The 27,053-nt window shown below is 40.0% G+C and overlaps 2 protein-coding genes across 3 annotated transcripts in view; both read right to left on the reverse strand.

Annotated features, from left to right (window-relative positions):
• Nucleotides 1–444: 444 nt before the first annotated feature.
• On the reverse strand, nt 445–2,603 carry CALHM6 (calcium homeostasis modulator family member 6). Its single transcript, XM_061207474.1, has 2 exons — nt 1,846–2,603; nt 445–867 (listed from the first exon to the last, which is right to left on the reverse strand). Exons 1-2 carry the CDS (start codon nt 2,371–2,373, stop codon nt 445–447), a joined length of 951 nt encoding a protein of 316 aa, XP_061063457.1. The 5' UTR covers nt 2,374–2,603.
• Nucleotides 2,604–19,906: 17,303 nt separating this feature from the next.
• DSE (dermatan sulfate epimerase) overlaps nt 19,907–27,053 on the reverse strand; it is a 68,253-nt gene continuing 61,106 nt past the window's right edge. Inside the window, exons 5-6 of one of the 2 annotated variants that reach the window (XM_061206939.1) lie at nt 24,520–24,727; nt 19,907–22,426 (exon numbers count right to left, since the gene is read on the reverse strand). In XM_061206939.1, the coding sequence (XP_061062922.1) occupies nt 20,665–22,426; nt 24,520–24,727 (1,970 nt within the window). In that variant the 3' untranslated portion in view covers nt 19,907–20,664. The remainder of the gene's footprint in view (nt 22,427–24,519; nt 24,728–27,053) is intronic. The other variant, XM_061206940.1, reaches the window with a different exon arrangement.

Below are 27,053 nucleotides of genomic sequence, written 5' to 3' on the forward strand. Positions count from 1 at the left end.
ATGAATTTTTTTTGTATTTTGTTTTAGTAGCCATAAAATGCCAGTATTTTAAAGTTCCAAACAATGTGCTGTCTGCATTAAAGTGAATTTGAAATTAACATCAGATACCCTAAAAGCAAGGTCTGAAGTTCAATTGTTCTTTTGCTGTTTTTGCTACTAAATTCTTTTATTTGAAAGCAGCATTATTTTTCAGTGAAAAAGACCCTAGGCTAGGGATATAAAAATTCTGATTTAGTTCCAGGTTGTCACTTTGAGTGAACCATTTAACCTTGCTTCCTTTTTTTTTATAATATAATAAAGAGATAAAGTTCTAAATTTTTATTTGATTTAATATGCTATGTTTCCATAATTTGGAAGACCAAAAAATAAAGCCATAAACAATACCAATGTTTATTTTTTTTAATGAATCAATAACTCAAAAGAACTTTTTTCCTATTCACAAGGTCATAAGTCTGGAATGCTGTTGATATCAGATGAATCTACAAAGCCAAGAACAGGAACCACTGCATCTTCTTTGGAAGATCTGATACTTTGATTCTTCTCTTTTCTGTTCACATATTTGTGCAAAATGCTGTAGTACTGTTCCTTTGGATTGAAAGTATATAGTGATGAAATTTGCTGCCAGTCTTTTATGCTTGGAGTCTTGTATTCCTTTGGATGTGAACACTCAAAGAAACACTTGATATTTTCTTTTGCCAGTTCGGTTGCATGTTCTGTGGCTTGACTTTTAAGGATACGCTGCTCCTGTTCCAAATAGATTTTCCAAAATTTCAGCTGCAGGAAGCTAACTGGAGATAGGCATCGGGTGATGGATGTAAAAATCAGGAGGACGATGATAACGACTGCTATCAGGGCCCAGCCCAACACCTTAGGAAAACACAACAAAATAGCAATTTAGTCACATTTTTTCTTAGAAATTTTTAAATCCTCAGATAAAGTTTGAACTACTCAGAGTTACGATGATGAACAAGCAACAGTTTTAGGTCTTAATCCCTTAAGAGAAAGAAGTGGCAGTAACCTCTCGAACCCCTCAGTACAAGTGCTCACTTGACAAGACAGTCATTTTCCAAGGCATGTCAGGGGCCCAAGGAGGAATTTACATGTCGAATCCCTGGAACTCAAAACGTGGAATTTCAGAAAATCCAATGAAACAAACATTCATTTCCAAGAACCTCTTAGCTTTACAAGCCCAGAAGTAGTGTGGGGTGATGGCTTTAGAGCCAGGCAGACCCATTTTACTGTAACAATTCTGACTGGACAAACAACTTGACCTGGACTCAGTGTATCCGCTGTAAAGGCAAAAGAGAATAATAAAGGAAGTAAAGGACCCAGCACGGTGACTGGTACAGAGTGGATACCTGACACTATACGAGTGCCCAAGTGCCTTTCTCCCTTTCATTAGTTATCCTCAATATTTTGTAATAACCTGTAAGGGAAGAGACTCTGAAGAAGAATACACACACACGTATAACTGAATCTCTGTGCTGTACACCTGAAACTAACACGATATTGTAAATCAACTGTACTTCAATTTAAAAAAGAAAAGAAAAGAAAAAGCACCGAGATAGAAAGGAAGGAAGGAAGGAAGGGGGTTAGGGGAAAGGAAGAAGAAAGAAAGAAAGAAAGGAAGGAGGGAGGGAAGAAAGAAAGAAAGAAAGAGGAAGGGAGGGAGGGAGAAAGGAAGGAAGGAATGCCTATCGGCTCATGAGAAGCCAACAACCATTCTAGTTAGTCTTCGGTGTCGTATGTCTGGAGAAAGGGCACGCATTTCTACCTCCCACGTCCATCCCCGTAGAAGCCCGTCCCTCTCCGATCCCCCCAGCGCGTCCAGCGCGGGCGCCCGACCTGCGACTGGGCCTTGAGCTCCTTCTGCAGGTCCTGCACGTCGGGCGCCTGGACCTGATGGCAGGGCACCAGCGGCAGCTGGGCCGCGCAGCCGGGGCTGCGGCCGAAGCACAGGCGCCGCGCCACGAAGGCGCTCCCGCTGGCGGCGCACTCGTAGAAGGAGCCCCCGAGCAGCGCCACGGCCACCCAGGTGAGCGGCGCGACCGCAGCGACAGCGCTGAGTTGCGCGCACACCAGGGCCCCGCGCAGCGCTGCGCCGCAGTCAGTGCGCGCGCCCGGCGCGCAGCAGCCGGTCAGCAGGCGCCAGGTGCGCGCGCTCAGCACGTAGCCCAGGAGGAAAAGCGCCAGCGCCGGCACCAGCAGGAAGACCAGGCCGTAGGGCAGGTTCCAGGCGGCGCTGCACGGGCACTGGAACACCGCGGTGGAGAAGATGCGCTCCCCGCCCGCCGTCAGCAGGCTCACCAGGCCGTAACCCAGCGCATTGCGGTGCTTGAGGAGCAGGTCCAGCACCGCCCGAAACTTCTCCATGGGTCTCCTACCCCAGGGCGCCGTGGACGGGCCCGTGTGCTTCTGCCTCTTCGCTGCCCAGCTCCTCGAATGATTTGGGGAGGGTCTGGGGTCGGGTTTTCCCTGCTCTGCTAAGCCGCGCCTTCCAAAAAAGAAAGAGGGCTTCTCTGGGCTTCCTGAGCTTTCGCTTTCTTATTTCAACCAGATTAGGTATGGCAGACTCAAACACACACACCATTGACCTCCCCAGTACCCACCCCTTTCCAGAAGCGGAGGTACTGGTGACCCTTAGCCCTCAATTCAGGAACTCTGAGGGACGATAGGCCCTGTTCCATTGTGTTTTGTTTCCTCCTAACTGACAAGGGAACTTTCCCTCCCCTTAATGACCCTATGCAGTCACCAAATGAAAAGAATACTTTTTACTTGGGTAAACTGGGAAAAACACCAGCTTTTTCTCGATGGCAGCCACCCTGGCTCCTAAACCCACTCCCAGGCAGACCAAACAATTACAAAAAACAAAACAAAACCAAAAAACCAAACAAAACTGATTATTTAGAGGAAACATTATTCAAGGGCAAATTTCCAGTTTCTCTTTCATAAACTAAATCGCAGCAAAGCCCCGCTCAAATTCCAGTACGTCCATGACGTCTGTCTCCTTTCTGTCCCCCTTCTGGACAGAACTGCCACTGTCCTGTCCTCTGCCTGGTCTCCTGCAGGACATTAGCCTGAATAGACGGTATTGACTTCTGCCTCTTTTTTTTTCCCCGCAGGTGGGTCCTAACACTGGCAGTACGTGGAGAAAAGTGTCGAATCCTTACTCAGTGACCACCAAGTTGATCAGCAGAGGAGAGCGGTACATAGTTGCTCAAAAAACACTAGTTGAACCAAAAAATTTCAATCTGCAGCCACATCTAATTAACAGTATTTCCTCCACTTTCAGTGTCCTCAAAGCAGCATTTCTCGGACACAAGGTAAAACCACTTCTGTGAAACTGAGCCTTACTCTGTGCGGCTCTAGAGTGAGGTGAGGTGTACTTGAAAGAACATGGGCTGTGAAGTCAGGTGCATTGTGTGTGTGTATGTGTGTGTTTAATAAGTTAGCTCCCCCTAGACTCATCATGCTCATTTGTGAAAGTAGAACATAGTGCTCACTTTTCAAGATTGCTGAGACAAGTAAGTTGCGTAGCATCTGTAAAGCAGTTTTACACACAGGGTGTGCCTATTAACGAATGCTCAGTGTGAGGGATTACCTCTCACCTTGCAACTTCAGGAAGAGACAACAGACAACTGTGTTGTACATTATTTAAGAATCCAAATGAATGCTCTATTTTAGATCAAGGATTGTATTCAGTGACTCAATGATCCTCCACGACCTTCAGAGGATCCGTGTGCCCTTAGCTGTCCATTTCACTTCAAGGAGGGTGTCTGGATACAGAGTCTGGGGGGGGGCAGGTCGCAGTCAACCGGTTGCCACTCAAGCCCATCCCCTAGGTTTGCCTTATTTATCTGGGAAGAACAGGTAGCCCACAGAGCCGAATGAACTGTTAGAGACGGGGCAGGAAACATGTTACTCTTTTCTTAGTTCAACTTGCCTCCTGAGCTCCCTCCCACCACCTGTGCCTGGCACAGAACCACCTGGCACTGGGATGAATAGCTACTCTCTCTGTGTGAGTGTTCAGAAGCTGTCCCCAGATCAAGGTCCTTTCTGTCATGCTGGACAGTTGGGGCCCTCTTCTCTGGAGTTGGACCAGGTACTGCCAGGCTTCCTGTAAACTTGCATCAAAGTTGCATGTTTGAGGCAAATCACTTCTGCTATGACTATCATCTCTGTAAGCCCACATCTGCAAAAAATCTTCCTTCCATTTTCCTGTGGGTGACCCTCTGCCACCCTACTCCTCTGAGATGTTGCCTCCTTTTCCACGCTTTCCACATACCGTCATGAACAAACTCCACTATATCACAACCTTTGTGCAAATGGCTTTATCCAAATCTCCCTTAATTGTAACCTAACTCAAACATACCCTTGCATTCTCTTGAATGAGATTTATTTATTCTCCCACATGTCTCAGAACAAGAGGGAGGGCTGGCATTCCGCCACTACTACATCCAAACCTGGGCTTTTCCCATCACTTCTAACAGTTTATTCTCCATCAGGGCTCAAGCTGTTCAGCATGACCTCCTCCGTCACCTCAGTCCTGCTATCTGTTTTCATTCCCTTCATTTATTAAGACATTTGCATCTGGCGACAGCCTTCCTCTTCTTCCTGGCCGCTGTCAAGGATTTGTTTTCATTTATTTTTAGTTACTATCCTGACTAGAGTAATTCATTTGTTAACCAATTTATTAATTAGTTCATTTGTTCATTCAGTCATTCATTTAAAGGTTTAATAAGCACCCAGAATATGCTAGGTACCTATAAAAGTGCCTGGTGTTATTGGGTACAACAAGGAACAAGACCAAGAGATGCCCTGCTTTCATTGAGCTTATGTTCTAGTGGAGAGGATATAGATGATGAGGGGGAATGTCCTCAGGTTACGCAGATAATTAAAATGCAATCATGTGGTACAGAGTGTCCTGAGAAAGCCTCTATGAGGAGAGGACATTTAAGCAGAAATGGGAATGACAAAGGCTCTGGGTGTAAAGGAGCTTAGTATTCTGCGGTTAGAAAGACAGCCGGAGTGACGAGAGCATAGAGAGTGAGAAGGAAGGTGGTGCATCACGAGGGCAGAGCTGCAGGTGGAAGGTCAGGTTTAGGGGCTTTATAGACCAGAGTATGCGGTTTATGATCCTGCCCCCAGAAACTCATTACAGACTGAGCTGCATCCTCACCTACTATCCTGTCAGCTTGTGTCTCTAAACACCACCTCCTGGGGATGCCACCACTGTGCTCCCCCCGATCACAGATCTCCCAGGTAAGACGATCCTTCTGTACTTATTCCAGGTTTCCATAACTATTAGAGTCCAGCTGCGGCCCACCAGCCGGAATTTCCTCCCAGCCCCTGATTTGAGTCTAGTGCCCAGACACCCACCCCTACCACCTCTGGAGCAGTAGGTGGTTCTAGTTCTGGGTCTATTGAAGATTGTCCAGCCCTTTATACCCGGCTCTGTTCTGAGAGGACATTGCTCAGAAGTTCAGCCCTTAGTGCAAATAGAGTAACATAGTAATTCAAGAAAAGTCAAGAATTTTCTCTGAGAGTACACTAAATAATATTTGAAAGAACTTTACGCTTTTGAAAACCTATAATTTAACACCAATTTACTTTAGCTTTTAAGAAATGAGTGAGAGACTTTCATGTTAAACACAGCAGAAAACCAATGGTTATGGGTTTTGTTTTGTTTTGTTAAACTGTAGTACTTTGTTTCTCAACACTGTTATTATCGGTGTCAGAAATGGGTTTCAGAAACCACAAAACATTTCTTGGAAAAGAAAGCAAGAGAAACTCTTGAAAGGAAGTATACATTCACACTGTGAATCTGAAAGTTCCTTGCAGTCATCCTCAAGTGAGCTGGGTGTCAAACATTAGTCTCTGTAGTTCTCATGAGAACTTAGACTAACTGTATGGTCCTGCTTGGAATACAACTGCTAGATTCCAGCAAAGTGTCAATCCTGGCCCCAAGATTCATGAGAGTAAAATCAAATTAAGGTTCATATATCTTTTAAGTATCTGCAATATGCAAGACACAACTTTGGATGCCAAAATAACAAGTAAATTTAGAACGTCTGACATTCTGAATCTTAGAGTATACCTTTCTGCATGCTGTAATTTGTGGAATATACTGTTTATGTTAAGTAATGTATTTGAGAGTCTGGGACCTGTTAATATAATAAGATTTTTGAATGTTTATAAAAGTTCTTCCTCTAGAAGTATAAAGCAGAAAGAAGGAAAGTTCAGACTTTTCCTTAGCACAGCAGTGTCATTTGCTAAGTGGCAGTCCCATAACATTTCAAGTAACCTTTTAATAGATTAGTTTCCCCTTTTCTGAGCATGAATTTCCTAAACCTATCACAAAATTTTAAGTATTCCGTGATTCCCACCCCTCAAATTTTTTTTCTTATGGTAGATGATTATTTTAACTCTGAGAGCCTAGATGTGGCCAGTCTTTGTTGTCACCACCATCATCATCTGATACCATAAAAGGCTATTAAAGGTCCTAGTTTTCCTTCCATGGTTCTTAAGACCTGTATCTATTAGGAATCTTGATAAACACACATTAAATTGTGTTTTCCCATCGATTCAGATAGTCATTTTAGAGGTGATTTTAACATGGGATAGAGCTTCACTGCCAATGGCCATTTATACTTTGCTTCATCACAAGCCTAGCTCCCCTGAACTCAAATTTGGTTTGCTAGTTTATGAACTATGACCAAAGATTTGGATTTCCAAAGATAATAATAATGAATAACAAATAAGATTAAAGGATTAGGATAAAGAAAATGAAAATAACTTAATAGGAGAAAATTTGTGTTTCTTCAAATTATAAACGTGACTATTGCAAAATCTCAAAAATTTAAATCAACTCATTGGAGAAGTTAAACTGTTGTGAAAGATCTTCCCTAAAAGAATAAATCACATGAAATATGCTGCATATTTAAAACATTCACAATCAGATAAGGTTCAGTTGTAGAGAACTATATATATAAATTATGGGCATCTATGCAATAGAATACAAAGCAGATCCATATGATTGAGGTCGATCTGTATGTGCTGGTATGGTTTAAAAGACAGAGTAGACATGGTAATTGAAAAAGGCAAGCAAAAACACTGCATGTCACACAATCCATTTGTGTAAAAATAAAGCAAAAAATTTTAAGATATATATATACAGTATTTGATTTTTTAACATGCATATGTTATTTCTACAATTAAAAAAAAACTAATATAAAATGCCTTGATGTAATGAGAAGGTCTAAGGAACAACTCTGGGAAGAGGCTTTTTCAGTCTCTTCTTTCTCTTTCTTTGCACACAGGGCTCACATCAAGGGCTGCTCCCTGAACCTAGAATCCTAATAACTCACCTCTTGTTGCCAAAAGTAATAAATCCTAGTGAGAAACTGTGTTTAAAAATATGGAAGATAAAGAACCGTTTGAGAACTGAAAGGTGTCAAAAATCAATAGGAGGATAAGTGGAAAAGATGGGATCGGGATCTGGTGGCGTCTGCCCAAGCCCTGGGGGATACAGGATGGAAAGAGCCACCTGCCTCATTCAGACAAGGCTCCAGCTGTGCTCTGTAGAGTCTTCTGTGTGCCCACTGTTGGGATAGAAACAAGGCCGAGGGGAAAGGTGGGTGGAGAGGAAAGGAGGTGGGTGAGAGGCTGAAACTCACTAATCTTCCCAAAAGAAACAAACCGGAAGTCCAAACCGGTCATGACATGGAGCTTACGGTCCAGAATATCTGGGTAGTGTGTGATAGTCTCCACATCAGGTCTTCATGTGGCCCCTCTTGGTCCTCAGACTATGAATTAACAGTAATAGATTAATCCGTTTGCCACAGACAATGCCTAGTGGAGGAACAGGGCCAGGACAACCACAGGAAACACTCCTTCCTGAAAGGGAAAAATGGAAGTGAGCGACAGGCACTGACTGACCTGTTACAATTCTGAATTACTCCTGGGCAAACACCACAGAGGTCCCTACCCTGGTGACTGCAAAACGCTCTTTGATTCTCATGACTCGACCCTCTGGAAGGTCTTCTGTTATCTTCCTTGGCTCAATACTACTTAATGCGCATTTGCCCTTCTTGGTGGCTGAGTAGTTTTCTTCATCCATGTGCTACTTGTACAACGTTGAAAGACCACAGGTCCAGTTGGGATTACGATTCCTTTGACTATAAATGTCTCTCAGATTTTCATAAGCTTCTTGTCTTTTTTATTCAGTGAACTATATTTGCCAATACCTATACTCAGTTGTTTTCAAAACATGCTTCTCAGATCTGCAATATCCTTTTGCTTTCTTGCTCCATTCTCTCTCTAGGTAAAGATATAGGTATAGGTATAGGTATAGGTATAGATATAGATATAATCTGTCTCTCTCTTGCCATTACAGGTACCCTGAGTAAACATGAGCCTACAGTTTTCTGGAGAAAAATTGTACTTTAATCTTTGTCCTGGCTCTTTATCCAATTGAATATCTTAATTTTACCTTTGCCTTGAAGTTCCTTAATTTACTGAGAGGTATTACCAATAGGTGTGGAGACCATACTTTTAATTTGGCCTTTCCACGGGTTTATTTTAATGGACTTTGTCTTTTGAGGTTTCCTCAATTTCCCTCTTAGTGTTTGGAGTCTAAAACTCATCAGGTTTTCCAGTTTTGCAAGCCCTAGTTTTGTGAAATATCTCTATTCCTGTTCATTTCTGCTTACAAATCAACCAGTTCCTTTTTTAGCTTATAAAGCCTTGCCAAGACCTAGCCAGTAGCAACCAACACACACTAGAAATATTGTTTTCCAATCTTTCTCCCTAGAGTCACATTTTTTGAAGCTACATAATCTTCCTTCCAAGTTAAGGCATGAGTCAGTTTTATCAACAACCACATAAGAAGAAATGCCATCTCTCTAGCCTCCATGATCAGTTTCCGTGCTTTCCATCCACCACTGGACTGCTAAGCTATTGCCACATATTTTAGGAAAGGAAGTGAAATGTCTTTAAAGAATCTAGTAATAAAATATAGAAAAATAGTTCTTTCCCTTTGGTTGCTGCCCACAGCTAAAGTACAAAGAAAATCCCTCCCTCAAGTAATTCACTTATGTGTGAGTATGGGAAGTTGGTGGAGAAATGGGACAAGTAGTGAGGAAGACAAAAGGAGATTTTTATTATGGAAATGCCCTGTTTCGGTATCAATATCTGGTCAGAACTAGTCACAAGGCTCTACCTAACTGCAAGGGAAAGAAGAAGTATGGTCCTCTCCCAGGACTTTGAGGAAAAGAGAACTGGACATGGGACATGTCTACCATGTCTTCTATGACCATTCTTTTTTTTTTTTTCTATGACCATTCTTTTTCAATTCCCCCATCCATCCCTTGACCTTTTTAAGCCTCATATTTGTTTCCTTATTTCATATGATAGTTTTATAGTCTTTTATTTGCTGCTTACTATGTCTTTCAAATTCCCCAACTAGATTATCCATTTCATGAGGGCAAGGACCATGTTTGATTTAATCCCTTTTTGGTCACACAGGTCTTAGCATAGTACCCAGGACATTATAGGTGTTCAATAAATATTTGTGGGACTAATGAGTGAATCAGTGAATGAATGAATGAATAAGAAGCAGACTTGGATATTCTCTGTTTTTACTGCAGAGTCAACACCATGCCTGCTTTCTTCAGCTCAGAACTTGAGCCCTTCTGGGCATGCCACCCAGCTCAGAATAACGTAAAGCATCTTGAATTGCCAACCTTGTGACAGACAGTAGGTAAGTCTATCCAGACAGGAATAGGGCAATACCAGGGAGAGGACAAGGCCATCGGGCTGGTCCCGGTACAGCTGTAGGGCCACCTGGACACCCATTCCCACCCACTTTCATCAGCGTCACCAAACCACAGTGGGGGATGTTTGCTAGGGCCACAGGCCTTGGCAGAGCAGGGACTGTCCCATGACTTCCTCCTGGCCTCCTTCCTGCCCGGCATAGCTTGTTTACTCAGCAGAGTTGTCTGGAATGTAGTGCTCAACTTCCCCACTATCTGCCCCATTTCTCCACCATCTTCCCATACCCATACATAACTGAATTACTTAGGGGAGAGATTTTTCTTTGTACTTTAGCTGTAGACAGCAACCAAAGGGAAATAACTATTTTCTATATTTTATTATTAGATTCCATAAAGAGGTTTCACTTCCTTTCTTGGAAGCAATGAACTGAGCCTCAGTAGGTTTTGTTGACACCTAGACTCAGACTATTTGTGACTCTACTTTGGTATGCTACCTGACCTCCCCCAGTAGGGCTAGGCACCTGCAGTACTTCCCTTATTAAGTTAATTTAAGTTTGACTATTAATTACACTCTTCTGGCTCTCCTCCTAACTTGATGACTTCATCTGAGTCTCCTTCCCAGGCTCCTCCGCCTTCCAACCATTAATATTGGTGCTCACTAAAGTTCAATCCTTTCCACATAAACTTCCGAATAATCTCCTCTTGGTGCCACCACTGACTACCTTGGGCAAGCCAATTGGCCTCTCTGTGCCTCAATTCTCTCATCTGTAAAATGAAAATAATATTACCTTGCCTGATTGGGTTGTTGTTTAGATAGTGAGTTGTTACAAGTAACATTCTTAGCACAATGCCTGGCACATAGTAAATGCTCAAAAAGCGTTGTCAGTTATCCTTATTCTCCTTTCCCTTGGCTTTGACAGCCAACTGTATGTTACCATTTCCAAATTTTCATTTCCCGCTCCTCCTTTTCGTAAGTTCTAGATAGGCATTTCTGATTGCCTAGCGGATATTTTCACTTATATGTCCAGCAGTCACCTCAAACCCAGAACAGAACTCACTTTTCCCTAAAACTTATTTCTCCTCCAGAGTTTTGATGTCAGTTAAGGGTATCAGTCTTTCAAGCTAGAAAACTCAGGGTCAGCTGTGGATGCCAATCCATCTTCTGTGCAGCTCAATTCTTCTTGAGGACCATTTCTCAAATTGGACCTCTCCATCCGCACTGAAAGTGGACAGACCCTTATTACCTCATCCCACTCTCTTTCTGCCACACAGTCATGAAAAAGGAATCTGAATATACCCTAGAAACTGTTATGCACATGTGAACAGGGTAGAAACATCTCATAGTAGTAGTGTTTGCATTCTGCGAAAACTGGTTAAAAATCAAAGAACAAATATCCAACAACAGCAGACAAGATAAACTGCGAAATATTCAAACAATAGAATACTATACAGCAATGTAAATAAATACTACTATAGCAACAATCAACAACAAGGATGACTCTTAAAAACATAATGTTGAGCAATAGAAATCAAACACAAGGAATATATTCAGTATGAGTCCATTCATAAAAAGTTCAGAAACAGACAAAACTGTACTTTCTGAGGATGTATACATAAGCGACAAAACTGTAGAGAAAAAGAAGTGATTAAGAATCACAAGGAAAGTGGTTATTGTCTTGGGGCCTTGACTAGGAGCTGTCTCAACCTTTGTCATACAATTTTTGTATTAAAAAATAAAGTGAGATAGTGTAAAGAACCCAGCACAGTACTTAGAACATTTTAGTTTCACAATTACACTTTGTAAAAGATTTTTCAACAGGGGTGACTCAGAGATGTGCTAGGGGGCGCTAAGGCACCATATTATAGGCTACTGTGCTCTATGGGGCCTTAACACTTAACTTGCTCTTCTAACCAAGAACCAAAGAAAAAACTGGAAGTTTAGTAAGCAAACTATCAGCCATCTTTATTTAATGAAATAAATTAATATAATTCAAAAATTTAAGTCTATAACTCACTTGAAATTATTTTGGGAAAGAACAGTCCAACAGCCAGATTGATGGCATTGTAAACCTTATTTCCCAACCTAGGGTTGATCCAACTAACAGTAGAAAAGTCAAAACAGGCAGTGATGATTTAGGTGATGCCCTCACCCGCACTACAGTGAAGAAATGCCAAGCAAGGTGTTTCCTCAACTGCAAAATGGGAGGGTTAGACTAGATCATCTTCAGGGTCCTTCTTAACTCTAACATTCTATAATACACAATTCTAGCTTATTAAAGAAACAGTCATGGTCTCCAAAAATACAAACACTCAACCAAGAAGTGACAAAATTCAATCAAATGTGAAAAACAAAGAATTTTTTAAATGTGCCAAAACAGAAGACAAAAGTTCCATATTTTTCTTCCATGTAATGCTGGAGTTTAAAAAGTCATTGTGAGTGACAAACGATTGGGTGTCTGAAAGATGTATTGTTTGTGAAAGAAATGTTCTGTAGCCTCTTCTGTATCTCCACACCTGTTAATAACTATTTCAGCCAAATCTTTGTCTTCTTTAGAAGAGGGTGATAAGTGGGCTTATTTTGTAGAAAGTATGAGCTGGCCAACAAAAAACACTAGTTTTACAATGACTTCATTAATTTCAACCACCTGAAAAACCACAAACATCTATGACTAAGGGCAAAGTCCAGAAAGCAATACTAAATTAAAGATGGATGTGAATAAATTAGTAAATAATTTGTTTTTACCTTTATGACGCTCTTTTGTTTTGAAAGCGTCAAAATAACTCACGGTTTGAGTGCAGGATGAGACTAGAAACTAAAAACCGAAGTCTGATTTTGCTCTAATGATGTATCTTACACTCTCTGTAAGCTGTCCTGCAGGATCCTAAACTCTGACGGAGTTGTAGTAATTTCTACATTACAGGGATGTCCTTTAGTCTATCTTATTTTTAAAAATCTATTTTGACAAGAAAAATTTGCTTACTCTCTTCAGTTTCACAAGATTAAAGGTAAAAAATTGCTATATCAAAATAGGTTTGATATAACTATGCTGATAACTCAATTAATAGTTTAAATGATTATAATGTGGCATTTTGAACATTCCAAATAATTAAAGGCAAATATTGGACATCCCTGGTGGCACAGTGGTTAAGAATCCGCCTGCCAATGCAGGGGACACATGTTCGATCCCTGGTCCGGGAAGATCCCACATGCTGCGGAGCAACTAAGCCCGTGTGCCACAACTACTGAGCCTGCGCTCTAGATCCCACGAATCACAACTACTGAGCCCACGTGCTGCAACTACTGAAGCCCGTGCGCCTAGAGCCCACGCTCCGCAACAAGAGAAGCCACCGCAGTGAGAAGCCCTTGCCAGAGTCTTTTTGAGGAAGTCTGGTGTATTCCGAGGTGCCAAGGTGCGACTCTCCACGTGTGTAGGTGTGGCTGTAAAGCCAGCTGAATAAGCCACCCTCCCAGCCACACTGCCTGCCCACATTCCCTGCACCCACGCTGCACTGTCCTGTGTTCGTTAGGAAGTCAGCTGTGCTGGCGTAGCCTTGCTTGCTGGATTGCACTCAAAAGGCATCCTCATGGGTAACTGGTGAAGCTTAGCAACAGTCTGTTGATTACTGGTGGTTTACAACATCCCACACAAATGGTGTGTTATTTTAAGTTGTGCTTTGGCATCTGGGCTTTCTATCCCACAGGGGACCGCCACATGTGTAACAGCCATATGGCAGCTGTATGTGTATCTTGTTAACATCTGTCTTTTTGATGTACCCTGTCCTGAACATTGATTTTTTAGGGCTACCACATAGCCCAGGGGTGACAATGTTGAAACAGCTCTAGGATCTAGTGTGTGGGAGGTTAGTGATGTCAGCTCGTTGTAAGAGCTGGAGCTTTGTATGTTAAGGTCTTTTGGGGCCACAGTCTCCTGTGCTCCATTCATGTATTCAGTCAGTCAATTCATCAAGTATTTTTTGAATACCATGTATGTGCCAGGTACTGTGTAAGAACCATGTACATACGATAAGCAAGAGAGTGTAGTCCAAGGAATGTAGCCCCCAAGGAGTGTAGTCCAGTGGGGAAGACAGGTGGAGTAGCGACTTTTATAATCTCTTTATATCTCCTAAGTGTGAGCTACCCAAGGGCAATATTCAGTAATAGCAATGTTTTAAATTGTTATTGCAATTTAAATTCAACTTTGATAAAAAGTTCTGTGAATTCACATTTTCCTCTCTTCAATTCTTTTTGTATTAAGAACAGAGCTTTAAATATGGAATATATAAAGGGCTCCAAGAATTCTCCTCAGAGCTCTAATAAATGGCATGGGTCCATCCTTCCGTCAGTAAAACAAATTCCTTAGAGAGTGGGGTGAAGGAGCTAAGAAATCAAGAGTATCTGCACAGAAACGCAATAAATGGGAATTTCTTTTATTTTACCGGTTGTCTCTTATCCTGGACAAAATTTTAGAAGTGGTAAATAATAAATGCTGAAAAATGGAGAAAAAGGAAAAGTAGGGAAAATTGACAAGATGTTCCCTTCAGACAGAAAGGTATTTCCAGTACCGTTGTTACTATTTCTTTGAAAGAAAAAGAAGGTACCTAAACCACCGAAAACTTTTTTGTTCAGAAAATAATTCCTAAATATATACTAAAATCACTTTTCATTGTTTAATTTGGAAAGTGATGGGCTGACTGAAATGTTTTTAGAAGCTCTTGCTTTAAGAAAATCTACCTTAAACCAAAGCCTCAAAGGCCCCTCCCAAATCATTGGTGTTTCCTTTGAGATTCACCACGAAAATCATATGATTCTTCTACAGCACAGACTTCCCAATAACACATGGAAAAGAAGCAGCACTTTTACTTTTCCCATGTGGAAGGTATTCCAACTGCCTGGATTACTCAAAATGCTCATACAATTGGTGTTATTTTAAAAAATTAAGTGGAGGGGGAAGAAAGGAGCACCTCCTCTGCACCCCCGTTTACCTTCCCAGTTTTGTTTCCCACCACCATTCCATTACACACCCTACACTCCAGCCACACGTCTAGGTGAAGTCCCTGAAACAGGCAGGCTGAAAATAGAAATGGCAGGAAGATTTGGACAATTTTCTGTTTATTAAGGGACAGTCAGGTGATTGGGTCAGAGCCAAGTCAGGCAATCTGCTCTTCTACAGTAAATGAGACTCAGAGACACAGTACCCTGAGGGCCCCTTGATTAATCATCTTTTGACCAACATGCTCCCACAAAATAGACACTCCTTTGGTCACATGTTTTGCCTATGAGCTGGGCCTTAAATATTCCCCCTCTGGACTTAGTCAAGGGAGCTGATTATCTCCTATCTAGACTATTCCCCACAGAACTTATCACTACTTGACCTAGTGTATTTTTGTTGAGTTTGTTGCTCTTTGCCCCTCCCATCCACCCACTCACTCATATCATAAACTACATGAGGACCAGGTTTTATGTTGTTGTTCTCTACCAAATCTCCAGTTCCTAAAACAGTACCTGGCACATAGTAGGTGCTCAATAAACACACGTTACTGTCATTCTTGTTATTTGTCAACTCACCTGAACAGTGATGTGGGGCTTCTAGTTAAACATATTGGATTCAATATATGAATTATTTCTGATCCTTCCTGAAACTCTACTAAATCCACTAAAGGGATTTTAAAAATGAAAAAGAGAATGGAGTGGGGACATCAGTAGAGCCTATTCTGACCACCCTATTTAAAATTACACCCTCCCCTTCTCAATCTCCTTATCCCATCTTTCCCTTCCCTTCATAGCACCTATTAGCTTTTAATAGATTATATAATTTACTTATGAATTATGCTAATTCGTCAGACCCATCCCTAGAATGTAAGCACCAAGAAGGCAGGATCTTAATTTTTTTATTCACTAATGTAGTATTCCAAGCACCAGAACAGTGCCTCGCACTTAGTGGGTACTCAAAAAATATTTTCAGAATGAATGAATGGAGAATAGAACAAGACCATGGAAGCTGAGAGTAGATGGTTGAATGGTAACTCAACAGGAGGCTGAAATACAAGCCAGCAAGAAAATGGGATTGGAGTTGACAGAAACAAGCCAGTTCACTCAGCAGAACCACAAGGATGCTCAGGAATTGGCAGTAGGTGCCTGTGAGAGTGGGAATGCATGCGAGTGGAAAATGGAACCACAGCAGGCAGAATGCACCTGGACTCCAGCAGACGAGGCTTTGACTCCCTGGAGAGACTGAGAAGAGGGATTCTGGTTTAAAGACATAGCACAACCGAGTGGAGGCACTGTAATTAGAGGACAGGTGTCTACTTACCAAACAGTGAGACTTTTAGCCCCTTTCTCCACCTGACTTTGAGAACACAAGCAGTTAGACCTATGAAACAACTCCCTTCTCCAGCATCCCTCCACTGAACTAAGCAGGGAGATGACAGACTTTCTCCGGTTAAAATTTCTGTCCAAGAGAAAACTCGGTAACAGACTTCTCAATGGCTACACTAGAAACTGGAGAGTCATAGAGCCATGCCTTCACATCTCTGAGGAAAAGTTATTTCCAGACTAAAATTGTTGGCAAAATGATCAATCAAGTGAAGGAGAGAATAAACTTTTTTTTTTCAGAAATGGAAGGAGGCGAGATTTTACTCCCCATGCATCCTTTCTCGGGATTCTCGGGGAGGGTATGCTCCATCAAAAAGAGACACTGATGAAGAAAAAGGAAAGCATGGGGTCCAGGAAACAAAAGATTCACACAGAAAAGTGGTATAGAGAATCCTTAGAATGATGGAGAAAGGAGATTTGAAGACAACCATCATGCAAGGATGGCCCCAAGAACAAAAAGAACTGCCAAATTACATAGATGTGATTGGACAGAGGGAGGAGATTCATACTTACATTGGAAAGTTTGGGGATAAAATGAGGTTGCTTGACAACTAAGGAAATGAAGAAAATAATCATTAACTCTGGGGAAACCAAAGTCGTTTATGAAAGTAAGAAAGTACATTTTATGGCTAGCCTTTGAGTCATATTTACATAGTTTTAACATATAAATACTGAATAGTGACTTAGCCAAAAATTGATAGCCCTGTTAGAAGGAAGGCGGTGAATGAAACAGGTATGAAGAAAGGGGCGATGGAAAAAAGAGATAAATCCTCTTTTCATTGGTAGGAAGTTTTAGACCTTAACATAAACAAGGATGTAATAGACCCAACGGCTAAGATAGTCAGAAATTGGTTACTGCTGGGAAGCACGAATCAAGAGTGAAAAGGGAGAGGACAGGAGGTTTTTCAAAATATGAGCCTTCTAGTACTATTTTACTTTTCAAATCATGTATGTTTATAACTTACACAAAACAAAAACAAAAAAGAAACCCCCCAAAGAGAAACTGCACAGCCAAGAAAAAGAACAGGAAAGTCATAATGTAACTTTATCAACTTTTATTCTTCACATGGCAACTACATCTTGCCTAATAGAGTTTGAACCTATCAAAATTGATGACTACAATTGAAATATTTAGACCATGTATTGGAATGCATGATTTCCTTGTCAGTACTTCACTGATGTTACATAGCGTAAAGCACGTATCTAGCTGAAACATTGCTGGCAAAATGGTTCATCTTTGCCAGCAGGCTAAATAAGCTGCAGAAACTGACCTCTTCTCAACGCGAGCCTGAAGAGGAAAAATCAAGCCATGGGCTTTGCCAACAGAAATGAAGTAAGCACAAGAATAACCAGATAAAAGCCCCCTTTGCTTGAGTCTGTTTCCTCACCTGCAGATTTTGGAGGCTCCATCAGATCATCTCAAGTTCCTGTTTTTAGCGCTAAACTTCAAGTTAGACCTTCACACACATCCCTAGCCCCTTTTATTTCCTGAATTAATCTAAGACACAGACGACCATGTCCTAGTTTTCCTAGAACAGTCTTGGGATCTGTTGCTTGCTTCTCCTTTAACTCTCAAAAGTACCCAGTTAATCTTGTTTTATATTTCTAAGGAAAAACATGCATTTACTTTCTAACTTAAAAATATAACATTTCATGACTTGCTTTCTCTTAAAAATTTGGAGAAATTTCCAATTCCTTTGTGGTGGTTTGTGAACTACCAAGAATTTTTTAAAAGCAGATTAAGGTGTAATATAAATTTTTCTTCTAAAAAATTATTCAGTGTGCATAATATCCTTTTAAAACTATTCTCTAGTAACCCTGGAACATTTGGTACTTCCTAAAAACTGTGACTAAAATCTTTGTGGAAGAATTAGGTGATATAATAGATTCTATTTATTAAAACAGTCTGAGAATTGAGAATGTCTTCCACTTGACTTTGTTAACAATTATAACAATGATCTCAATATTGTTCTCTCAGCAAATGATAGGTCTCATCCATCGTCATGGCTGTTAAGAGGCTAATCAGTTATCCACCAGGGAATATGACCCTCCCACTGCACAGACAAGCTCTAGTTGCTAATGATTCCCAAATTTTCTTTAAGATGAGGACTAACGTCCTGCCAATCCCCCAGACAAAAGCTCCCATATTATCCAATGAACTTGAAACACTCCCTTCACAGCGAGCAGCACTGAACAGATTCCATAATTAATTACTCAGTTTCAAGAGAGATTTAACATTGCTTGCTTTTCTGGAAGATACAAAGAGTTCCTTAGTTTTATTCAAATATGAACTATCCCTGATATAAAACATGTCTCATTATGAAGAGCTGTGATTTGTCTCAGCATTCTTTTTCCCTACTTAACCACTTAAGTCACTGACTGTGGAAATTTTTTTAATTGAAATAAATACAAGGTCCACTTAGAAGGAAAATAAACCCATCAAATAATTTTGTTTTAAAGATATGCGATTACCATATTTTTAAAAGTTGCTTTGGAAATGAGCTAATGTGTTATACTAGGATCATGCTATGGGGACTAATTTATTGTCTGCCCTCACCTAGTGAAAACAAAAGGAAAGCTGGATTTGGCGCCCGCTTGCACTTTTCATCTTTATGAGAAAGTATGCCTGAGTTTTTGGGTCTGAGATCAGGTTTGCTTGGTAGCCTCAAAGAGCAATTTACCTTTTTTTTCAAAATTTGCTTTTGATCATTTCAGACAATTCATCCTTTCTGAATGAGAAAGACTAGAAGAGAGGAATGTCGAATGAGGTTAAGTAAACGGAGAATCTGTCACATAAAGCAAGTTTAAAGCCCCGTAACAGCATCCATGCAGGACAAACGGAAGCATTATTCTTTTGAAAACATTATTCTTTTAAACAGTGTGTAATGACATCCTCCCCAGAGACTTCTTCCATAAAAGAAAAAAAAATACTTCCTCAGAAGTCATCTTCTAGATTCCCAGCATAATGAGTGAAGTACAGTGAAAAGTCAGACTTGTGTTTTTTTATGTAAGAACGTTCAAAATTAGAACTGCAAAAAGGGGCTCATAAGTTTCTGAATGTTTTTGTTTTCTGTTACTTACCGGTATTTCCATGAACCAAAAGGACAAGTGAAAGGAAAAGATTGCCATTATTACCTTAGACCTGTATCAGGGAATGTGTTCTCATTACAAACTGGAGCCAAACATATTTTCTGTTTTCAAGGGAGAAATACATGAAAGTCAAATACGCTAAATGTACGATAATTCACTCTTAAGTTCCTTTTAAGTATATCATTTTCTTATGCTGAAATATCAATCTGTGGAATGTGTTTCCAGTACTCTGTGCTGCTATTACCTCCTGAGGACTTAATTGAAAATAAATATGAAAATTTTATGTTTTAAAAGTTTGGTATTACTTAAATATCAGAATTTGGCTTTTGTTTTAAATGTTCAAAATATGTTTAAAAAACAAAAAGGTAAATAAGCAGAGGAATTACTTCTTTCAATTCCAACTCTATGTTGTTTAATTAACGCATGTTCAAATAAACAGTTTTTCTTAAAAGATTTCAAAATTGTTGAATACATGTTGAATGTAAAGGAAAAAAGAAGAAAGACACTATAGAAAAATCACAATTATGATGTTTATTTAGCAAAATAAATTGAAGAAAGTTTTCTATTAAAAAAAGTAAGAATCATATCCAAATTTTAGCTTCCCCATCTTCTTTGGTACTGAAATCAATGTTCAGGATATATTTATTTTGAAGTTAGTCATTGGGTCTATAACAGTTTTCCATAGAAGGAAAATAGAAAATTAAGTTACCTGTAATTGTCTCATTTATTGAATAACCAATGGGTGTGTAAAAGCAGTCAATTATGTGTATGCTGAAACCAACATCATCAAGGAAATTCATTCATAGATATATGTTTTCCACTGGAAACATACCTCAAATTTTTCAATAATCTTCTACCATCACTTTACTATGTTATCTGAATAGTAACCCAATGTACAGATGCTGTTACTCACTTAACTCATGAATTACTAAGGAAGGTGACACCACCACACCAGGACTTATTAACATTTATTTTCAACATGACTACACCATTAAAAATTTTTTTCTGTATTTCTTAGAATTGTGTGCTTCAGTCTTTTCATAAAATAGTATCTGGAGATTGCTAATAGCATTAAATTAATATTAATAAAATCCAATTCTATCTAAGTCTTTTTCTCTTAAGAAGAAATATTACTTAAAACCAGACATTTTGTTCTTTTAAGGGCAGTATTATATGGAGTGCTAATTCAGCCAAGCCACTTCCAGAAACACCATGTGACAACCAAGCTACTCTTATTCCTTTGAAAAATTCTTTGCCTTTACCCATACTGATTTCTCCACGTCCCTGCTTTCTTGTGTGAAAGTACCTTCCCCTTAATTTGTTAAAAGAATCTGAGAAAAAAAATCCAGTAACAAACGAGGGCAATGATTTTTTTTTTTTGCACAGACTTGCGACCACAAAATGATCAAGCAATTTATAGCTTCAGTGCTAACACTGGGATTGGGAACAAGAAGAGTACAACCATAATAAAATACAGCTATCTATTAGAAGGACTGCATAAAGACATCTTTGGCCATGTAGGCTCTGGGCCCTCTGGAAATAAGTCAGTTGCATTGCCAACATGACAAAGAAAATAGCGATGTTCAGAATCAGGAACAGCCTGGTATACGAAGCAGACAGTGCTGGGGCTCTGCTGCGAGTCGTCGTCACCATCCGAGTCTGTCCAAACCGGCCTTTCATCAAATCACCATTTTTGTGTTTCTCATATGTTACATCTGCAAAATCTAAAAGGTCTTTCATTTCTTCATCTTCATCTATGGGCAGTTCTTTCTGTGCCAAAATCTGAGCTTTCTGTCGAATCTTTTTCTCATTGACTTCAATCTGTGCAAAAATATCAGGGACGGCATCCACAAATTTATAGCGCTTGCCTCCCCTTCGGTTTTTCTTGGACTTGCTTTGCTGCTGCTGCTGCTGCTGTGATATGGCAAAAATCCTGTCGATGGCCTCCTCGGTCTGTCTCTTATCTGAAAATCTCAGCAGGCGCTCAGCAGTCTTCCTAAAGCTGGCTGTGTTCCGGACTCGGGACAGGATCTGCTTCTCCAGCAGCTGGAACACTGGCTTAAAATGCTGCAGGCTCTGTTCCACAATAGCGGCGTAGTCCTTCACCTCAGGGACCACGGTGCTCTTGATGGCTGAACTCCGGTCAAACAGAATTTTCTGACGGTCGGCAATGACCTGTGCCAAGGCCAACTGTTCTGTAGTCTCACCTGTCCACAGGTAAGTGGCGTAGGCATGCTCGCTGGTGGCTATGAACACATCCAGTTGCTGAGAGTCTCCGTGGATGCTGAAGCTCTGGACATCTACGGAGGGCCCTATGAAGAGGTAAGCTGCCCTGGTGATGGGACTTCGGAGGTGTGTGGTGACATTCACATAGTTGGTCCCGTTGTAGGGATAGCCCCGAGGGTATGTCACTGAAGCAAAGGTCCCTTTCTCACTGTAGCCAGTATCATCCATCCAGTACATTTTATAGAGACCATCTCGCTGCCTGATGAAAGCCCCATGGACCCCATCTACCACTGTCTCCTCAAAAGAAAAATCCACATTGTGGAAGAAGCTTGCTGCCGTCTCCAAGGGGCTGTCCTCTCCCAGGTGTATCTGATCCACAAGGAGGAGAAGCTGTGGATGCAGGAGCATCAGATTCCTCTGAACGTTCTTCAGACGGAGCTGGGGGTTATAAGCGCCCACACCCTCTCCTCGGATGAAAACCACCCCATTTTTCTCCACTGCAGCAACCACTCTCCCCTGACAGCTAGCTGCCAGGTCATGCTTGTATTTAGACCATTTTGATGAACAGTCTTCTGTGACCTGACCTTCCCAGGGAGAAAAGCAGCTCTTGGACACAGCTGGGGAAAACATCAAAACATTATTGAAGAAGGTATACTTTGGCCCATAGAGAGCCTCAGTAATGAAAGGCACACCGTTGGGAGCAAAAGTAAAGGAGTTTTGATCAGGATGTTCATGGCCTGCGTTAAAATTTCTCCAGCCTTTGATCCAGTCTTTGTATTTGTTTCTGTGGACAATGTCATATATTGCACGTCCCCCAAGTTTTCCTGACTTGAAGGAAAGGAAAGATCTATTGATTTCTGCAGGCAGCGCACTTCCATAAGTCACAACACCCCAGTCTTCAAAATAATGCAATGCTGGGGTGCCAAAATCTGGAGGGGGGACAGATTTCAAGCTGGCATCATACCTGAAAGAATCAATTTTTTAAAATTAAATGGTTTTCCGATAGAAGTGAAAGGAACACAGCAGAGCTGCGAGGCCACACGGCAACGTGGCTGGAGGAAACAACGTAAAAACGCCACCCAGAGCACTGGCAGCGTAGACTGTATTGGGGCATTTCTGAAAACACCCACGTATAATCAGCATGTGTAGGGGCATGCCCTTGGTGAATGGGAGAGGAGTGGGTCTTTACAACTGTGAAGGGTTTGAGCTGGAAATGACAGCTACTGATAGTCACTACGTGGACCCTCTTCACTTAATGATTTCAGAACTGCCACCCAAATGACTGGGGCTCATAGAATTAAGCAGCTCATCCAAACCTCTAGTTGAGGGGCTCCTATTCTAGGAAACCACACGGTAAGATTTGGACTCTAGCAATCCTTGAGTGCTAAGGAAGCACTGTTCTGCAAACAACTGATATTATTGAAAGTTTGGTAGAGCACATTTTTCCCCCTCTAAAAAAATAAATTTAAATAGAGTCAAATTTCACATATTAGATAAAATTTATTGCCAATACCATATCTAAGAATATGAATGGATGAAATTCAGGAAATGATCTAACAGTGGAGGGTTTATGATCATGCCACCCGCTGCCTAGCCCGATTCCAAGGTTTTGTTTTGTTTTAATCTGCAGATGATGTCATGCTTTTTTTGATATAAGTTTCTTATTTTAATTTATGATGTTTATTATCAAAGTAAGATAATAATTCACATTAAACTTTCACCGTGATTAAGAACACAGGTTTTGATTCAGGAAGGCTCCAAAAATAATAATGAAGATGACTGTTCACTTTTGGTGATCTGAGACAACAGCCTTGACAGGTTCATATGATTCGCTGCTCAAGGGAAGAAAGGCTCTAAGATACTTTTTCTCTAAAGTGAATCAGTCACCTATGGTAGAGTTAATCTTATTCATATTTATTTGATTTGGGCTGTTTTGTCTTTTGTTCTGGAGTCTCAGTTACGGACATCAGCAATTGTCTCTCTGCTTCAGTCTAGTACAGTGTTGGCTTAATTATGATGATTTAATAAATCCAGAAACAAGTGGAACTGGCCATCCTCCTCTCAGGTTTTGGTCAGTTTTCATATTCCCATAAAGGCACTTTCTGAATCAACTTAGACTTAGCATTAATCTGACTCCTATAATCAGCTTTATAGAACTCTCTTGTTTATTTACGGGTAAGTGAAAAACACTATTAAGTAATTACTTCAAATACCTAAAAGGAGCCAAGAATGGTTGCATGTTAATATATGCAGTTCATCTGTGAAGATAGTTTTTAAAAATGCTGGTTAAATTATGACAGTTACCACTTTACTAACTTTTTTTTCCCCTCTTAATTGTTTAATTTTTTTTTTTTTTGTAAATGAAAAGAAGCAATCAAACCACGGAAGCTTACTTTGGAGTTGAATGCAAATTTCAATAGCTTGAAAAGACATCAGGGATTAATGATTAACCAGTTCCCTGTAATTTTTATTTTAATTTATTGGATGCCAAAAATGTATTTGGCAGTACTTTAAAAAGGAGACCCTGGCTTCTCCTTCTAGGCTTAAAAGATTAAGGCAAAAAAATTACATGGTACTTTTATTATCAAAGTAAAACTGTCAAATACTGTCAACCACTTTTAAGTAGTTTTGAAAATTTAGCAACAGCTTTGCTATTAGAAGATTATAATGCTCCATTTACCAAAACAAAACATTTTACTACTTTTTTTTTTTTGGTGTGATTATCAGAATAACTCAGTCTAAATTTCGTGGTTTTTCTCTTTATATGATTTCAAAAATGATGTAAATCAAAACATGCATATCTAGGAAATAGTGTGAGCCTAGGATTCTACTACACGAAAAGCAAAAACTGCAAACAGTAATTAGATCTTAAATGGAAGGAAATGTTTCTAACAGAATTTCAAAACTGTGATATGAATTGAATTGAAGCTGCGAGTACGTAGGTGGCATGGAGAAAGTGTTAAAAAGTAGATTAGTTTTTCTTTTTTAATGCAAAAAAATTAGCACACTATACCCCTGGGTACAATTTCTCTTTAAAGCCAGTACAAGGTAGCATACCAGAGAAATTCTGTGTGAAGCGTACACCAGCGCTGCCCTTTGGAAGGCGTCCCTGGACCTTCCATCACACGGTTCCTTCTGATCTGGTCAGCCAACCAGTTACCACTGCCGTTACGCATGACAAATTTATCCAGGAACACTAATTGGCTTTCTGGACCATAAAACCAGTTGTAATTTGAGTCTGCAATAGCCACAGTTCTTTGAAACCCTGGGGAAAGAAGTTTGGCAGAATTAAGATAAGTTTAAAACTACCTACTTCCATAAAGGCCCAAACAGTGATTCTCAATCCTGGTTCCAAATTAGACTCAATTGTGTACCTTGGATAAAAATAAGGAACAAAAATCCACCATGCCCTCGCTCTACCCCAGGCCAGTTAATCAGAATCCTTCTAAAAGTCTTCCACAAACCTGTGTGCAAGTTTGTCATGTGGCAACTTGTCTTTGGTAATGGAAACAACTATTAATGCTTACATTTGTTGCCTACCTTCCTCATTTTCTAATGTCCATGCTACATGCAAATATAATTGCGTGGATACATGGGAGATCTATCCTCTTGTGCATGGTGCGTCCCTGAACCTGGAATCAGCACTAGCTTTCCCACCAACTCATCCCACATCCCAGACCAAGATAATAACATAAGGTGCTTCAACTTGGCATCCAATACAGCAGAAATTATAAGGTTTAGGGGAGAAACTGAGTTTCTATAGGAAGAAAATGAAACAATTCCAGAGAAGGTCCTGCCTGTATGTATTATCAGAAGTTGAAGAAAAGAGAGAAAATGTAAAGATCATACTGGAATAGGTCAGAAAAACAAAAGTAGGTAAGACCAGATAATGCTCCAGGCATTCTTGAAAAAGAAGAATGGGAGAAAATTCTGGGTCAGACAGGAATAATCGTTACTAGAATAGCCATTGTAGAGAAAATAAAAAAGAAATGTTGTTGAGAACAGACTGACTTAACACAGAATCCTTTCTAAAAATGCCTGCATGACCATATTTACATGATTTACAGCTAATGTTTTTGCTTCTAGCAGTTTAGTAAACTCTCGTCCAAGTAAATCTTACTTACTTAAATAAAATGTGATTTTCTGAATCTTCTACTAACCTGTATCTTAAAAGCAGATGGGATGTTTTATTACTCTGAATCCCCTGCCTATTATAGTGCCTGGCACATAAATGTTCAATAAAGGTTGTTTTACTAATTGACACAAATACATGATTTCTCCTCTTAGAGGTGCTCATTATTGTCTTTTCCACCTTAGGAAGTAGCCACATACATAGTTCACAGCAAACCCAACCCCTGATGTGGCTGGCTGTTAGAACTCAGATCAAATTACAAAGCACTGAGACCTCTTAAAGGCCCTTGCTTTAGATGGCCTTTGTTTACCAAGATAAACTAAAGATAAAAGAGGCCTCTCCTGAATGCTTAAGGATAACCAAAACAATAGGGTTCCGCATTGAGTCTAAACTAAATCTTAACATGGTTCTTTTGCTCTGCAGTATTTTTTTGATAACTAATCCATTAATGGAGATTCTATCCAATCCATGTGTATATAACCAGAGCAAAAAGATTTAAAAACTGGATTGTTTGCTGTAGGTCTAGAATCATTCAACTAAAAAATTGCATTTCACTGAGGGAAAACCCATCCTGATGAAAATTTACCTCCTAAACTTTTTCTAACTTTTTCTAGTCCTGTTTAGAAATAAGGAGAGTTATAGGCTGTCCTAGAAATGAATAAACTCTTTATATATATATGTGTGTGTGTATATGTGTGTGTGTGTGTGAGCCAGTTCTCTTAAAAGGCTAAGCTACATAGCAACAAGAAATTAGAAGTTTCATAGAAATTCATTTTTTTCTTTCTTTTTTTTAAAAAAATTTTCAGCCGTGTTGCGTGGCACGTGGGTCTTAGTTCCCCAACCAGGGATCGAACCCACGCCCCCTGTAGTGGAAGAGCGGAATCTTAACCACTGAACCACCGGGGAAGTCCCAGAAATTCATTTTTTGGTTTGCTTTCTATATCTTATACCATTTATTTCCATAAAATATTTTGAGTATTAACACATTATTGACCAGGGGATTTCTGCAGCAACTAATGCCTGTGCCTGTAATACGTCTCTGGTCAAAAATGTGTTAAGAGAATACTAAACCCCCAATTTAAATATGTAGATGTGATCTTTCTTTTGAATCATGTTTGTATAGTTTGGAAGAAAAAATTTAAAACTAAAAAAGTAAAATAGGATCAATTCGGGGTCACACATAAAGGAAAATTAACATGTAATTGTAAGTATTTTTGTTTTGTTTAGATTCATGAAAATGAGTTTGTATATGTACTCAAGTTTGTACACATACAAAAATAAAAGTACTGTGGAGGCTACAAATTATATTTGATCTGTTAAGCTCTAAGCTTTATAATACCTAAATCACAAATCTTCACATTAACTCTCCAAATATTCCTGGCTATATACAACTCTTGAATTATTCTTTGATTAAAAAAAAAATCCCTTTAACCTCAATATGGCTCAAATCCCACGTTTC

The sequence above is a fragment of the Eubalaena glacialis genome, chromosome 12 (genome assembly GCF_028564815.1).
Source record: "Eubalaena glacialis isolate mEubGla1 chromosome 12, mEubGla1.1.hap2.+ XY, whole genome shotgun sequence".
Classification (NCBI taxonomy): Eukaryota; Metazoa; Chordata; class Mammalia; order Artiodactyla; family Balaenidae; genus Eubalaena; species Eubalaena glacialis.